General features: G+C 47.4%; 1 protein-coding gene across 1 annotated transcript in view; it reads left to right on the forward strand.

Annotated features, from left to right (window-relative positions):
• Nucleotides 1-16,271, forward strand: part of LOC126528433 (uncharacterized) — a 67,488-nt gene extending 51,217 nt beyond the window's left edge. Inside the window, exons 6-7 of the mRNA XM_050176322.3 lie at nucleotides 9,791-9,910; nucleotides 16,000-16,271. Coding sequence (XP_050032279.3) covers nucleotides 9,791-9,910; nucleotides 16,000-16,200 — 321 coding nt within the window. The 3' untranslated portion in view covers nucleotides 16,201-16,271. The remainder of the gene's footprint in view (nucleotides 1-9,790; nucleotides 9,911-15,999) is intronic.
• The last annotated feature ends 1,250 nt before the right edge of the window (nucleotides 16,272-17,521 follow it).

Genomic DNA, 17,521 nt, shown 5'->3' on the forward strand with positions numbered 1-17,521 from the left:
GACTTTTCTACAGGCAACGTTAATTTGTCCTCTCCAATGCAAGCGACAGCCTAAAGCAACTCCTCAATATTTACATGTATCAACTCGATCCAGAGTTCGGTTCGCTAGAGTAAGATGGAATGCACTGTAATCTAGTACTTTCCTTTTGGAGTGACACATGATATACTTAGTTTTATCAGTATTTAGGCCAGGTTTATTTTCTGAAAACCATTTGCCTACTATTAGCAGTTCGCCAGAAATAATGTCTTGCAGCGACGAGAGTCAGTCAGTCGCCTGTGTAAACTAGGGCGGTGTCGTCAGCAACCATCAAGACTTTTGACAGCTTAAGTGCTTCCGGGAAATCGTTTATGTGTAATGAAAACAGGTTAAGGCCTAAAACCGAGCCTTGTGGTACACCGCATATGACATTGGTGAAAGCGGAATGATGTTCGTCAATTACCACTTGTTGCCTTCGTGCCTTAACATAGGTGTGGATAAATTGAAGCGTGTTTCTAACGCCAACAGAAGATTCCAGATTTTCCAACAATATGGAGTGACAGATTGTATCGAACGCCTTTCCTGTATGAAGAACAATTGACACAGCAATGTTATTCTTCTTAAGAGCTGAGTTAAGGGGTTGCGAAAGTGTCAAAACTGCGCTTGATGTAGATCTACCTGCAACACCACCATGCTGCTGCGGGCAGACAGCGTTATTGCTTACAAGAAATGCACTTAACTGTAGTACAATGAGCTTTTCAAAGAGTATGTTAACTACGCTAAGAATGAAAATTGGTCTAAATTACTCGGATGGTTGGGATCACCAGTTTTGCACACAGGGATATATTTTGACACTTTCAGTACATATGGGTGAACATTGCTACTTATCACATGGTTAAACGTGACCAAGCGGCACGCATAAGTCATTCATATTGTTTTTCAATATCTTAACCGGAATACTGTCAAGTCCGGCTGCCTTATTAGCCGAGAATTTGCCCACGATACATTTTATTTCCTCAACAGTTATTTCACGTAATGAAAAATCACTGTCGACGTTCCTCTGGATCCTGGTTGTGGGAACTGCAAGAACATGAAGTCTGTTTATATATATTGACACGTGTACTTATCTTTATCGGGCGACCACGTTTCGCCGCTTAACAACTGTAATCGCACAGCGATGGACGCGCCTGCATGTATCCGACGTTTCTGGAAAGTTATCGATGATTCTACCCGGCTGTCTGTTGTCGCCGAACCTTATGTTACCTGATTTCATCGCCTGACGCGAATGGCGCAGAACATTGTGGAATACGCGCGGGTCCCAGCGATTAGTCTGGAACATTCGACGACTGCTGTATAAAAGCCGACGCGCTTGACCCGCTGAGCAGATTTCCGACGATCGCCGACTGTGTTCGCCGCTTTCGTTGTGCTATAAGTGTAGCCTGTTTTGTGGGCACAAGTTCGCCCAATAAAAGTTAGTTTTCTCGTTCACAGTATTGCTACTGTGTTCTTCTACGTCACCACCACGTGACATCTGGTGGAGGTGCTTTGCGTTCATGTACCGGACGCCCCCACAAAGCCGTGACCCAAGCCCTCACTCGGAAGACACCAACGTCGCCAAGAACCAGCGAGGTAGCCGCAGGCTGCAAGGACTGCCCCCGGAGCACGGACTTTTGCCTGAGACGACTAGGAAGATGGCCACCACGTCAACCCCAATGGCAGCCCCAGCGTCACCCGTCGTGCTGCAGCAGCCCAGGGAGCCTCCGACGTTCCGCGGTTCAACTTTCGAGGACCCGGAAAGCTGGCTCGAGACGTACGAGAGAGTCGCTACCTTTAACAACAGGAACCCGACGACGACGCTCGACGCCATGCTGCCGCACGTCACTGACGAGGAGAATCTTGACGTCGCTACCTATCTCCAGCGCGCCGAAGAAGCCCGACAGCTCGCCCGCCTACGGATCAAGACCCAGCAGCGTACCGACAGCCGACACTACAACCTCCGACGACGCTTCGTCGAGTACCAGCCCGGCGACCGTGTTTGGGTATGGACCCCGATACGCCGGCGAGGACTCAGTGAGAAGCTGCTGCGACGCTATTTCGGACCCTACAAGGTCATCCGACGTATTGGCGCACTAGACTATGAGGTCGTGCCAGACGGCATTTCGCACTCACAGCGGCGCCGCGCACGATCTGAAGTGGTCCACGTGGTGCGCCTTAAACCATTTTACGGACGCTGATGAACTTCCTTAGTTTGTTGTTTTCTTTGCTACGAGTGCTTTTCTTTGTTGCTTTCGTTTGTTAGCAGCATCGGGGCGATGCTTTTTAAGAGGGGGGTAATGACACGTGTACTTATCTTTATCGGGCGACCACGTTTCGCCGCTTAACAACTGTAATCGCACAGCGATGGACGCGCCTGTATGTATCCGACGTTTCTGGAAAGTTATCGATGATTCTACCCGGCTGTCTGTTGTCGCCGAACCTTATGTTACCTGATTTCATCGCCTGACGCGAATGGCGCAGAACATTGTGGAATACGCGCGGGTCCCAGCGATTAGTCTGGAACATTCGACGACTGCTGTATAAAAGCCGACGCGCTTGACCCGCTGAGCAGATTTCCGACGATCGCCGACTGTGTTCGCCGCTTTCGTTGTGCTATAAGTGTAGCCTGTTTTGTGGGCACAAGTTCGCCCAATAAAAGTTAGTTTTCTCGTTCACAGTATTGCTACTGTGTTCTTCTACGTCACCACCACGTGACAATATTCTCACCAATTTTTTAGAAAGAATTATTAAACTTATTAAATCTGAGGGGACAGATTTTCAGGAGCAACAGATTGCTTATCCTCTAATCCTACTACATATCTGACTATTTTCCATATTTGCCTTCCATTGCCAATTAGCCGCTTAATCAAGTTCCTATAATAGGCCTTCTTCGATTTGCGAATTAGCATAACTGACTTGTTTCGAAAAACATTTTAACTGGCTCTAGTGGTAGTTGTTATTTTTATGTTTTAGATTATAATAGCAATCTTTTCTTTCTAATAGGGCAAGTATGCACTCATTTATCCACGGACATATGACGTAGTAGCTGTGTCGGGAAGCATACCGCGACTCTTCTATCGTGTTTGTAATGCAGCCAACAATGTTTTGCCATTCCATGTGAACGTTGTCATTGTAGAGGTTATCGAAATTTGTAGTCACTAGGATGCTGCGTACACGTGGATAGTTAAGCCATGTAGAATAATTGGAGTGCGTCTGGTGAAAAGAACGCAAGAAATCCTGAGGCAGAAACAAGTATGCTGGACAATGAACAGCAATTGTGGTGTCATAAACATCTGCCTGTACATTGATATCAATATTGTACAAAATATGAAAGATGTTAGTTGGACTTATTTCAAACACGAGGTGAAATTACAGTTTTAGGAATAAATAACTGTAGATAAATACATACTCATAGCAGTCATCTCTGGACAAGTCGGTGTTCATGTCACTGTAGATGATGATTTGATTACGGACAGGCATAAGAGGGTCAATAATAGTGTCCATCACAGCGATGAAATCATTAATACTTGAGCTAGGAGGACGGTAAACTACGCCTATGCCAACGTCACATTCATGTTTTACAAAAAGGATTTTGGCACTTCTATTGCTGTACGAAGTGTTGACTAGGCATTCAAACCCAAGCCTGTCCCGTATAAAAAGTGCGACGCCATTACCACATGCTGTATTTTCTCTCTGTTGCGACAGCATCGTGTATCCCGGCATTGTCACTTTCTCATCTCTTCTGAGCCATGCCTGTGTTATCGCGATGACATGTCGTAAAAAAATTAGTGTTGAAATATGTAGGTTAAAAACACGTCTAGATTGATGGTAATACTTTGGATGTTGCAGTGCACTAACGACAAGAAATCATGTCCTTGCTGTGTTTCTTCAATATCAGCTAAAGTCCTCATTTTTCTATCTTTTTTCACGCTCGCTGCACCTGAGCAAGTTCTTCTGCGTACGTCACATGCAGTACACGCGAATTTTCTGATTTGCACATGAGTATCTTCCCATCAGACACAGGCACACGGCTACATTTCCAGTTATGTTCTCTCTTTGCACTCAGCGGTTTGCCAACAATACATTGTTTGCTGGCATTAATAAAAACTGGAGAGTTTTTATTACCAAGAAGACAAGAAGAGACTTGTTTATTTTATGCTTTTGAGCTGCTTTCAGGACCCTGTCCTTCACCTTGCGGGACACAACCCTAAGTAAAATATTTTGTTTCGCCTTATCTCTTGTGGGAACACGGTGAATTACTTCTATATCTGAATCCCGGATTTCAGATTCGACACAGACAGCAATAGCTTTCATGGTCAAGGCAAGATTTTCATCTGTAGCTACAGGGATACCTTTCACATCTAAATTGTTTTTGCGACTCGGCTGCTTCCATCATGATTAGAACCAACTATGGTAGGTGCCCTGGCGCCATCTATGTTAAGCGCGGCACACTACAGACATTTACTGGTTAATCTTGTGGCGAGTGTTGAAAAATGCTTTATGAAAAAAAAAGTGGGAGGTCCTAACGTTAGGTTAGCTTTTTGTTCTCGTTTGCAGCAGTGGCGTAGCCAGAAATTTCGTTCACGTTGCAGTTGGGCCTCCTCGTTATGAAATTTGTCGAGGGATCAAATACCTGAATAATATCTGCATTGCCATTGCCGAAGATGCTGCAAACGAATTTGAACGCTACGCACTGTGAAGACGAGCAAAATATGGATTTCTATCGTGAAAGAATATACACGTATGCCCCAAATATTGTACCCGAAATAACTGATACCAGTGCTTCCATGCTTTTTGTCTATTTGACAAGTAAAGAAAATATCACACGAACCTCAGGACTATATTATTCGAAACCACCAAAGCAGTACATGCCGCTGATATAAAAAATGTAAACGCCATGAAATGAACACGTTGAGGACAAATATTTTAATGAAACTTTGTTATTTAAGAACGCTGTTTACAATTTTGTACAAATGCAACGGCCAGGGAAAAATCTCCATGACGCTGTTCTTAGTTCCAACGTATTGCGCAGGAGCAGCCTTCATCGGTCGTGTATGTGAGTAATTGCACCGAAATTATAGTCGCAACAGAGTTCGGCGAAATATACGAAGGCGAGACAAATGAAAGCGACCCAATGCGAATATATGACACGGCGTATTTATTTAAAAGTAGTCTCCATGACAATTCAGACATATGCCCCACTGTCTAACGCGTCGCGTGATTGCCGTCTCATAGAACTCCCTGGGTTGTTGTTTCAAAATGTCTGTAACTGACTCTTTCACCTCATCGTCCGACACCGATCTGGTTACCTTGAGCTGTTCTTTTTTCAATTGCTTTAAAATGTGGAAGTCGCAAGGCGACAGGTCAGGTCTGTATTGGGAATGTTGCAGCGTTTCCCGCTTAAACTTTGCCGGTTTTGTGTTAACCACATCAACGACGTGGGGACGGGCATTGTCGTAGAGCAAGATGACCCCATTCATCAAATTTCCACGTTTGTTCTTGATGGCGACACGCAGCCGATCCGGCGTTTCACAATATCGGAAACGATTGAGAGTCTCTCCAGGTTTAGGAAATTCGATCAGTAATGGCCCCTGACGATCGAAAAAAAAAAAATAGTCAACGACACTTTTCTGGCGGCAATGATGTCCTTTGCTTTCTTTGGAGTGGTGAATTAAAGTGTTTCCACTGTAAGCTTTGCCGTCGTGTTTAAGGCTCGTAGTAGTGGCACCATGATTCGTCCCTGGTCACAATTGCAGACAAGAAGTCATTGCCCTCATTGTGATACTGTATCAGATGAGTCAAGGCAGCGCTGAACCTCTCGGTCTTCTGGCGGTGGTTCAAGATATTGAGCATCCATTGCGCACACAAGAGCCGATAACCGAGATGTTCATGAATTACGGTGTGAAGCGAACTGTGACTGATGTTCGCACGCTCTGTCAGTTCATCGATGCTTATCCTCCGTTATTCTCTAATCAGCTCATCAACCTTGGCAATTGGGTTGGGGTTGATTTCACGGTGACTTTGGCCCTGTCCTGGATCGTATTTGCAACTTTCACGTCCTTCTTTGAACCATTTGCTCCAATGCTTCACCGTGGCCAATGAAATACAATGTTCAAAGTATACGGCAGCCATACGGCGACTAATTTCTTTTTGGGAAACACCTTCAGCTGTCAAAAAACCTCACGACACCACGCTGTTCAACTTTTGGAGCGTCCATTAAATCACACAAGCACGTTCAACTTAGTGTATCTGAGCATTAAAGAACATTTATCCTCACACCTGCGTGCCACTTTGTAAATGAGAGATGCCTCTGTGCTACGCGCATGCCTCGCAGATAATTAACCGAACCATATATTGCGCAGGATGGCTTGGCTCACTTTCATTTGAGTTGTCCTCATACATTAGAAATGCGAAGTTACAATGAAATATAAACATGCAAAGATATAGCTTGATAAAGGGCAAAAAATTGTCTTTGGAAACAAAGTTCACTGCACGTACGCACAAAACCTCGCAATAAGATATTTAAATCTACGTACAAGTCTCCAATAAATCTACGTCCCTAAGAAAGAACGGTATATAATGCGTCAAACAAGGCAAGTAAACATGTTGCGCAGTCACAGATTCACAGATGACAAAATCCTAAGGCCCGCACCCGCTCCCTCCACTCCCCCCGATGTATCGCCCGCGGCGTAAGGCCGGGCGCTTCCTCCCCCCCCCCCCCCTTTTCTTCCTTGCGAACACAAAACCGAGCCACCATCGTCGGCTCACCCATGCCCCTACGCTTTCACTGGCACATACAGCAAGCGACACGTGGTCACGATGTTAGTGCCATTCGACTTTATACGGGACATGAGGGCGACAGCAACGGCAGGAAAGCGCCTGGAATGTCTATATCAGAGTCCTTCCATTTTTTTTCAAACATGGAAGGACTCTGTCTATACAGTTGAATAATATAACGTGAGTATTCGGCAACTGAAGCGTCCCGTGGTCAATTACTTTTCGCGAAAGAAGTAACAAAATCAAACTTCCACCATGCGATAATTCGCTGTGCCGTAACAATGTCTCTTTTTTTCCTTTTTTGTGGTGCGGGGGCACCAAAATGAATGAACGCTAAGGCAAGAATGTTGGCCACAATCGAACGCCTACTTTGGGCGCCTAATGTGGCTACCGAACGAACATCAAAGAAAACGTGAGACGCTTGGTCCACATAGAACCATACGCATAGTGCTCGGCACCCTACAGCGGCCAGACAAGACTTTCCGCAGAGGTTGCGCCCAAGCGAGCGCTGCAATCCATCCAGTTCCCACAGTGATGGTGGCGAGCGACCATTGTTTCTTTTTCTCGTCTGCTAGCCGGAAAGCATCGAAAACTCGGGTGCGTGCAAAGTACGCAAGAAAGAAGGACTGGGTGCCGCTCACTCTGACTCTCGACGGGGTGCCAATTCGTGAAGTGGAGACACTCAGAATATTGGGGATGTGGATACAGCAGAATGCTGGAACATCTCACACCCTACAAAAACTAAAGGCGGTCACAGGAAACGTGGCCAGGATGATAAGGAGAGTGGCAAGAAGCAGAAACGGCCTAACTGAGGGAGAGACCATCAGCCTGGTTCACGTATTCGTAATTAGCCGACTCACATACGCCCTTCCGTATCAGGCCTTGACAAACCAAGAGATTAAACAGGCAAGCGCAATAATAAGAAAAGCCTTCAAAGCCACCCTTGGTCTTCCCGAATGCACTAGCACAGAGAGATTCGAGGGACTGGGCCTGCACAATACTTTTGACGAGTACGCAGTCGCGACGTTATATGCCCAGAAAGAAAGACTTTGTTCTTCAACTCAGGGCAGGGAAGTATTGGCGAGGTTAGGCTTTCCCCTGAGACCCCAGTATTGCGGAGAGGAAACGGCACAGATAGACCGCAATGTTCGATCGCACATCGCGGTGGCCCCAATTCCCAAAAACATGCACCCCAAGTACCATCCCGGACGACGCAGAGCAAGGGCAAAGACCCTTCACAAACGTTTCGGCATGGGACCGGGGGTGTATTATACGGATGCCAGTCGAGCCAGCTCAGACACTTTCAGCATAGTCTCTACATGCAGCAACAACGTAACAACGGCATCCTTCAAAACCTCCTCGGCATGCGTGGCAGAGGCTGCAGCCATCGCCTTGGCCATTCAGGACGCCGAGCGCCAAACCAATTCGGCTGTCATATTATCCGACTCACAAGCGGCTTGCCGCCTGTTTTTACAAGGAACGGCACCCAAATCAATAATCAAAATTTTAGGCACTCAACTAGAGGGGCACCACACTATCGTCTGGTGTCCGGCACACGAGCGACTGGCAGGAAACGCTAGGGCAGACCGTATTGCTCGAGGTTTGAACGTCCGAGCAACGGCATGGCCTAGCGACGTCCTTCCACCGAATTCTCGTGACATCCTCCTACAGCAAAGGCAGGAGCGGAGACGTTTTGGATATCCTCACTCCGATTTAAACAGCGAACAGGAGAGGGACTGGCGTCGTATTCAGACGAATACATACCCCAACCTGCACCACCTACACAGAATACACCCCACGAGGTTCACTGACGAGTGCCCGTGGTGCACAGACACACCCACACTAAAACACATCACATGGGAGTGCCCCAGGAGGCCTCCGCACATAGACAGTCCCATATTACACCAACATCCACTAATGAGGAATAGGCAGTGGGAGGCATGGCTTGCGGACGAGGGTCGGGAGAGCCAGTTGGCTCTTCTGGACCAAGCCCAGCGAGCCGCTCGTGCCAGTGGGGCCCTGGAATAGGGGCTCCAACCATCGTGCCTTATTTTATTTACATTGAATAAAGTTTTACTCTCTCTCTCTCTCTCTCTCTCTCTCTGCCAGGCGAAAATCCACTCGTCCAGAGAAAAACGAACGCGCACCGAAATGGCTGCGCCGTCGAGGGAACACGAGAAAAACGCATGCACCTTTATTTAATATTTGTGGGACATGTCGGATGTATATTAATTTATACATGTATTTCACGACATTTTTTTTATATTAAAACTGTGGTTGCACCCTTGACTCATGCAAACTATGTTACATGGTTGTCTTAGGCAAGTCATTGTTGCAGAGCACGGGCGTCCACAGGAAGTGTTCCGGAAAAGAATAGGGCACAACGTACCGAAATCAGCTAGTTAACAGGAGTGTCAGTATGCATACTGTGTAAAATAGGGCAAGTAAAATAGCGGAGTTTCCACTGCTTCCTAAAAAATTTACAAATAACATTCTTTTTTTCGTCGGAGTGTTGGCGTGTTTTGTTGAATTAACGACGGCGTAATTACCAGCGTCGTCACAGGTGCCCTCAAAACTTTTTCCGCTAATAAAGCCAAGTGAACTTTGTTTATATGTCAAAAGAGAAGGGACGATGTGAGTGGTATTTGCCCCTTCTTTGGCGATGCCCACGCGTGCAAAGCCGTTGCTATTTTAGCATTGTGCAAGGCGCCACAACAGAATGCATGCAAGCAGTGGCGTGGTCGCAGTACGAATGCAGGGTATACGTTCCTGACATACCCGGCGCATGGCCGAACGTGTTCGAATATACGTTACTATTTTTATTGTACCTTTATTCTCCGAACCCCAAGAAACAGTATACAAGGGCAAACCACATAGTAAGTACTTTATGCAAGTAAGCAGAGAATAAAGCCCATATGTTCTAGTCGACTGCCACGACTGTGTCTGTGTATATAAGCGCCATTCTCCTCGTCATCGACTGTTTACTTTTACTTTTAAACAGGTGTGCAACAACTCAAAGTATGTTCTCAGCGAGTACATAGATGATCGCACCGGTTACGCGTACAGCCATGAGGACGGGCTCATCATGACGTACGATACATCCGACACGCTGCGTCAGAAGGTAAGCCAGCTGTAATATCGCAAGTCTCGATGTGGTGGCGTTGTACCCTATGCATAACTGTCAGATAGGTGACCACCGATAAGCTACTGATTTTTTTTTTGCATCATATAGTTTAGAGCAAAGATGCCTGTAACAGCTATTCTCTAAGAAGAGTTCACCAAACAACAGGCCCCGGAAGCCTCCCGACAGCTCTACTGCCATCTGATGACGGCCAGCCGGCAGAAGGGCCGCTTTTACCCGCAAATCTCCCACTGCGCCATCGCCTGCGAGCCGGGCTTCTTCGCAAAAGCTTGCGCAATTTAGCTTCTTACTAGGCGCTGGCTTCACTGCAGTTACGATCACGCCATGACCCCACCTCGACCAACGCAACGCCGACAAATCAGGTGCCCTATGGGACCACCGTGTAATAGAGCGCGTAACGGTCCGATTGGCCGGTCCCAGCGACCACTTCATAAGGTGCGCCGAACCATTAATTGCGAGAGCAATTATATGGACCCTCCAGGCGCATTTCTGCCGTTGCTGTCACCGTGAGGTTCGCTGTAATGCCCAAGGGCGATAAAACTGGCGCCGCGTGCGGTGTGTTGTATGTGCGAGCGAAAGCGTGCGAGGGTCAGCGGGCGATCGCGGCTCTGTCTCGCGCATGCAACGGCGGAAAGCGGGGAGGAAGCGCGCCGCTTTCCGTCGCGTGCAAGGCTTCAGTGGTAGGGTAGGCAGGGGGACAGGTTACTCTGTGCGGCCAATTGCGCCAGGCCGGGCCGGTCTGTCTCAAAAGCCACCAGCGACGCGTACGGTCTTTTTGCGGCGTAGTTCGCTTTGATGCGAGCGGCTGCACGAAGGTGAATTCGTTCGCTGCTGCTGCCGCGTTTCCTTATTGCAGCGTTTTGCCAGCTAGTTACCGCGGTCATCGAGTGAGATATGTTCATGTTGGCTTGTGCATGCGTGACACCATGCTTGTTAATTTAGTATGTCTATATTCGCAAGTTTATACGGACAATAAAACTACTATCCTGACTTCGTATAGATGTCCACTAATTTGTTATCGTATTCGATGCTTCACCTTTCGGGTGAAACTGCGACTTTTCGTCAGAGCACACTGCTCTTGTGACTGCAAAAAGCTCATATATTATTCAGCAAGGTTCCCGGCAAGGAAGATTTTAAAGAACAGCTCATATAAGGAATGTGCGCTGCTGCCGACAGTTGAAAAAATTATAGTGATGTCTCACATCGTGAACCCGGGTGACGCGCAAATGTATGGGTGCTATAGCACACACGACGTTATCGGCCGTCGGTGCGCCTGGACACTTACACTGTACGCATCGCAGACCTTAACCAAGACAGGGCTCGCGCGCCGACGCCATACGCAGCAGCCGCCATAGTAAAACTCCTCGTTGTAAGCATTCGTTTACTATCTAAATTACCTAGTATGGTGTCAGCGCGCAGAAGCAAACATTAACAGTTTACGCTCGATGACCGCGGACACTCACTGTGAAAACGCTGGCGTGAGGAATCGCGGCAGCAGCAGAGAGCGAAATGACGCTTCAACGCAAACTGAGGGGTGAGAACACAGCGCACGCAAAGCTACGAGCCGTCGGCCCACCTAGACTGTGCCTTCAAAGCAGATCGCTTTCAATATAAAGCCTGCGCGAGGGCGCGCGGCCAAAGTACGACGCCCATCTCTCACCTCTGTTCCGATGCTATGCGCGCGACAGAATACGGCGCGCTTCGGCCCCTTGCGCACGCGAGATTGAGCCGCCATCTATTCACCGTCACACGCTTTCACTCGCACACACAGCGTACGGCTTGCGAGGACGATGTTATCACGAGATGAAGCCGGTACCTATGCATCACAAGGAAAATTTGTAGCAACTGCTACAGAAGGTCAACCCAACGCGCCTCCGCCTACCATCCTTCTCCGCGACGCCTCGGTTCTCCATCGCCACTTCGCTCAACGTTACCTACACATTCCTCAAGGTGGGGTTACTTTGCAGCGCGCTGTAAAGCCCTTTAAACTTCGTAAAGTACTGCCACGCTTTAAAGAATGCCACCTCCTCCTCGTGCACTCTGGCCTAGGCCGACGCCGCGTCGCTATTGACCTAATAGCATCACGTGTGTCCTCGCGCCGCATGTTGGCGCCGTTGCTACGCTCGAGCAGTGTAGGCGGCGCCAAGGTTGAGGAGGGAGCGTGAAAGAGAGGAGAAACGAGGAGTGAAGGCAGAGGAGGAGAGTGTTGCTACTGTACGAAGTTTAAGGGGTTTTAGCGCGCTCAAGACGCTCCTTGATACTTTCCCCGGCTCGAGATTGACTTCAGCACCATGCGCCTTCGTCGTTCGCTTCCTTCGCGGCTTCAGACAGACACCGCCGATTTGACTAGCTCGTTAGTTAGGCTTGGGCGTAAAAACTGCGCTATGGGACCGTATAGCGGTATCGCTGGCAGGGTAGTACGTTCAGTACCGCAAGGTTGCATGGAGGTAAGGGGAGCATTCTCGCATTTTCCCTTCGTGACAGCTAGCGCTTCGAGACGCTGTCGTTGAGACGCTACGCCTCTGGTCGCAGCATGTGTGATGAGAGGCGGGCGCAGGAGCTGCACGAGGTTCCGCATGCATTGCATGAGGAAGTGGCGCTCGAAGTACCGGCTGGCTTCCGCGTACGGGTAAGGTACGGTGGTAATGACAAGCAACCTCGCACAACAGAGTGCAATCGTGCCGAAAATGACCACCTTCCGTTGCATGCTTAACGTGTTCTTGAAAAGTTAGCGGGCTTGGTTCATCATACATTTTTTTTTCGTTATACATTAATAGAAAACATTTCACCAGCACGATTTCATGCATATACGTGTTAGACATCGCGTTCAAAGTGTTAGTTTAAAACGTATAAAGGAGGCTTAATAATTTTTATACTCACATCTCTGCGTTGTGGTTCTCCACAGTGCTAATTAGATGTGCAGACGAAATTTGCAGACAGTCCGGGGCCAGGCGCCTTCCTCGTTCCCTGGCTTCGCGGCTTCAGACAGACACGGCCGATTTCACGAGCTGGCCAGTTACGCTCGCGGTTAAAAGCAGACAGCTAGCCAGCAGCGCAGCCTCAGGTTTCACATATAAGTTTCACAATGGAGGCCTGCTATACCACTCAGGCCCTCGAAGACATATTATTACTGGTCTTGAAGACAGCTTCGCTAAATTTTTCAGTTTGAATTACTTAATGAGAAAAGCATTGTGGATATTGCTGAATTTCTTGCTCACGTTTATTTTGCTGCATTAGCCAGTCCTGAGCATGGACAGCAAGTCGTTATTGACATAGTGAAGCCCTACACACTTCTGCGTCTCCGGTTTTTCACGAAGTCTCTCAATAATTAAAGGACAGCAAAAGAAAAAGGAATGATAAAACATTTGAAAATGAGAACTTGAGAATAAGTGCATTTCACTAATTGCATAATACAGGCGAAGCACGCTCAGCGGCCGTGTAGTTGTCTCTGTTTTTCTATAATCTTTATCTTCGCTCACGAACCACTTGCCATTTCATAGGTAGTTGTATGCTGTAATCTTCTACACTGTTTTCTACAAGTCCTTCATTGTTGTCATTATAATTTGTTTTGACAGCTTTCTGGATTACATATGTGCTTGTTTACTTGCGCTGGATTATCGCCGAGTGGAACGTGCGTGCATAAATTTATCAAATGTCGAAACATATTCGGGTGCTGCCTTTGATCACGCGTAATATCAGCTTCACTTGTCGCGTCATTTCCTTGCATCGCATCAACGGCGCATGTTCCCACTCTGGTCTTGGCAGCGAAAGGACAGCACAGAGTATTGCATTGATAAATAAATTGGGTGCTGAGCCTCTTCAACGCTTCACAATCGCTTTGTGTTCTGAGGAAACCGCGTTATAGTATTTCGTTATTGCATGTGCTAAAATATTTTTTTATCTGAAGAAAGTTGTTGTCATTGTTCTTTCATTTTTCTTTGAGGCAGCTGGTGAGCAAGGTGGAAGAGTCGTATCCCAACTCCACAGGCATGCTTGTAGTGAGGCTCATCAAAAAAATCACCGCCCAAGCACTCCGTACAGATGCTTAACAGGCGAAGCTGAAACGTGCGGTGCCGGTGTTTATCACTGGTTTAACCCCGACGGTTCATTAAACGACGACTTGGTAGGCTACCGTGCCCGCGGTGCACAGTTGCTGCTTGCGCTCGGCTACACGAGCCTGTTCTCGTGCCCGGGTTGCAGCGCCGGCGCGGCGCCGACGAGCTCGTTTCCGGTTTTGCTCGCGGCGTTGCTGATCGAAAGCTGCCTGCTGCTCAGGAGTACGTAAGACGCGCGGCCTACCCATTTCGGAGCCGGAGAAAAACTGCTGCGCGCGCGCTCTGCTACGACTACTCACGCAGCCAATCGCGCGCCTCTCCTTCTTTTTTCGCGCATGCGCACGGGGTTGCGCCGGAGTAGTTATCGGCGTACAGGCGACAGACGGACAGAAGGACGAATCGGCTAGCAATATACAGCTTCACTGTAACAAGGTCTTCGCAAACGAATACCACGTTACGTAGCTAACAACTCTCATCACAACCGTAACAGATATTGCTCTAATGCAGCACGAGTAGGCGGCGGCAGAAAATCATAAAAAAATGAAGGTCTAAACTGCGCCAAAAGCCCACGAGCTTCGCCAACATGCAAGCCAGCCGCCAGAGAGCCGCGCACTACCATTTGGGCTGCTCGTGGCACCACCGTCATTCGGAAACAGTCCTCGCTCCGGTCAGCGGACGCCAAACTAGCGAATATTCCTGGGACCGCACTTTTACAGTGGAGGCCATTTAATGCGAAGGGCAGGTAACCGTCGGTCTAATATAGTTACAGAATGAGTGCCAAGGGAAAGGAAGCGCAGTTGAGGATGGCTGAGAATCAGGTGACGTGAGGAAATTCGAAAATTTGCTGGCACAACTAGGAGTCAGTTGGCGCAAGCCAGCACTAATGGAATATCCTTGTGCCTTCGTCCTGCAGTGAACATAAAGAATCGACAAATGATGATAATAACAAGCTGTGAAATAAAAATATTTTGTACTTTGAAACTGCTATAAAAACGTATTTATATACTCTTAAGAAAACCCGCCGTGGTTGCTCAGTGGCTATGGTGTTGGGCGGCTGAGCACGAGGTCGCGGGATCGAAACCCGGCCTCGGCGGCCGCATTTCGATGGGGGCGAAATGCGAAATCCCCCGTGTACTTAGATTTAGGTGCGCGTTAAAGATCCCCGGGTGGTCTAAATTTCCGGAGTCCTCCACTTCGGCGTGCCTCATAATCAGAAAGTGGTTTTGCCACGTAAAACACCATATATTAATTATTATTACTCTTAAGAAAAAGTAGCAGTAGTTATTACCTAGTGTCACACCATTTGCTACCTTAGTGTGACAGCAGTTAGTCGCAGTAGAGTAAGTAGCATAATTGACTAAACAAGGTAGTCGCTGTTACTAATGGGTTTCAGCAGCCAATTCCAAATGCAATTAGCCCCATCCAATACATATATTCTCACCTGTGCTGCATATATTGCACCAGCTGTGGCGTATTCCGCGTTGAGTCTGATATATGTGTTATATAATAGCAGAACGTTTGAATTCGGTGGTGCTAATTGCATTCAAATTTGGTAGCTGAGGCCCATTAGCACCAGTGACTACCTTGTTTTGTGAGTCATGTTACTAACTTACGAACTCTATCGTTACCAACTGCAGTTATACTAAGGTAGCAAATGGTGTGACTCTACGCCTTAACTACTACACGACGTTTCTTTATTTTTTTCTCAGAACCTACCCAATAGCTAGCCGCCATGGTTGCTCAGTGGCTATGGTGTTAGGCTGCTGAGCACAAGATCGCGGGATTGAATCCCGGCCCCGGCGGCCGCATTTCGATGGGGGCGAAATGCGAAAACACCCGTGTACTTAGATTTAGGTGCACGTTAAAGAACCCCAGGTGGTCGAAATTGCCGGAGTCCTCCACTACGGCGTGCCTCATAATCAGAAAGTGGTTTTGGCGCGTAAAACCCCATAATTTTGTTTTTACCCAATAGCTCGGTAACTGGCGAGTAATTTTGTTATTCATGTACTGCAGCTTTGTAGGCAAAAGGAAAACCTGACCCACATCGTCTACGGGATCGCGGTGTTCGACCTCGAACACGAGGACGACTCCGACCTTTGCTCGTCCGGCTCCTACAGCCGCCTCAAGGCGGCGAGATCGTTGGCTGAATTCTTCGAAAGCAAGTTCAACACGACCTCCGACCTGACAGACTGTCTAAGTGTCAGAGACAAGTAACCGTGCATACAGACCCATGGGTGTTGTCTCCTGGTTCTCGATGTTCTACATTCAGCGCTGATTCATATGCAAATAATGGTGCTCATGCATTTTCTCCTTAGTCCCACATCTTCGTACATCTCGGATTTTCATAGAACAGGCAATATTTTAACTTTTAAATGGACATTAAAAAGAAGCAATGCGGTGCACTAAAGTTTCCTTTCAAAATTCTATTGTTTAGGTGGACATATCGGTTGCTCTGGCTTGTCGTTAATTTCACACATTTCATGCAATTATTAACGCGAGAGCGTTAAGGAACGCATGTCGCAGAAAATCCGGCGTCCCAAACCGGTGTCTAACATCGCATCGGCAAAAAGATTTTCGAACCACTCATCATCCTACTAAACAGCCTATTCTATATCCTCTGTAGGACGAAGGCCTTTCCCTGCGATCTTCAATCACAGTACACCTATACAAACTCAGAGAAGGGGAACTGTACCTTCGACAGTGCAACTGAAATAAGAGTAGCGGTGGCGTTGTGAACTAAAGTATGCGACCGAGAGATGGCGCTGGGAAAATCAAAACTAATATCATCATCATTACGTAGTGAGCAATATGGCCGCTACGGTAGCGGCTGGTGTGGTTCGTCGCGCTGCTCGCTCGCTGGTTTTGGGCGTTTTTCTACAGCTTCCAGAGCTGTGTTCGTGTGTACGATACTCTAAAATGACCACCGATACTTTTAGTATATCGCCAGCTGACTGAGAGGCCTCAAATGGCAAAAAATAGGACGCGTCAGACAAGTAAGCTTACAAGTTTATTGTCAATCGTAAATGAAGCAGTACATGCCCACAATTTCTGTACAGGTCAAGTGGAGCTAATGCTGTCAATCACTTAGTTTACAACATACAGAAGCACAGATAGTAATATACTTGACGGAATTAAAAACTGAAATCCAGCGATGTTGTCTCATCGTGTTTGGCGTCGCTAAAGCAAGGACAACGATAATGTGCTCAGCTACACTCGTACTTGTTTTACGTATAGTGTCACTTGACGTGTTTCATACTGTACGTATGTCGTTTGCCTTCGAAGATTTTAGCTAGATTAAAAAAAGGAACATAAAATGTTCTCGGCAACGATGTACTGTCAGTAAGGTAAGCTCGAGCAGCAATGTCGCATTGTTTTCATAACACATTGGCAATAGGCACGAGGTGTAGAGGGAAAAAAACGCTATGCTCAATTTTAGATCACGGTTTGTGTGTTCTTGATATTTCTACTGCACATTTAGTGTTAATATGCTGCAGTAAAGGCTTTGACAAAAGTGGAGTACTCGTAGGAAGGCGAG

This window comes from Dermacentor andersoni, chromosome 9 (genome assembly GCF_023375885.2).
Source record: "Dermacentor andersoni chromosome 9, qqDerAnde1_hic_scaffold, whole genome shotgun sequence".
Classification (NCBI taxonomy): Eukaryota; Metazoa; Arthropoda; class Arachnida; order Ixodida; family Ixodidae; genus Dermacentor; species Dermacentor andersoni.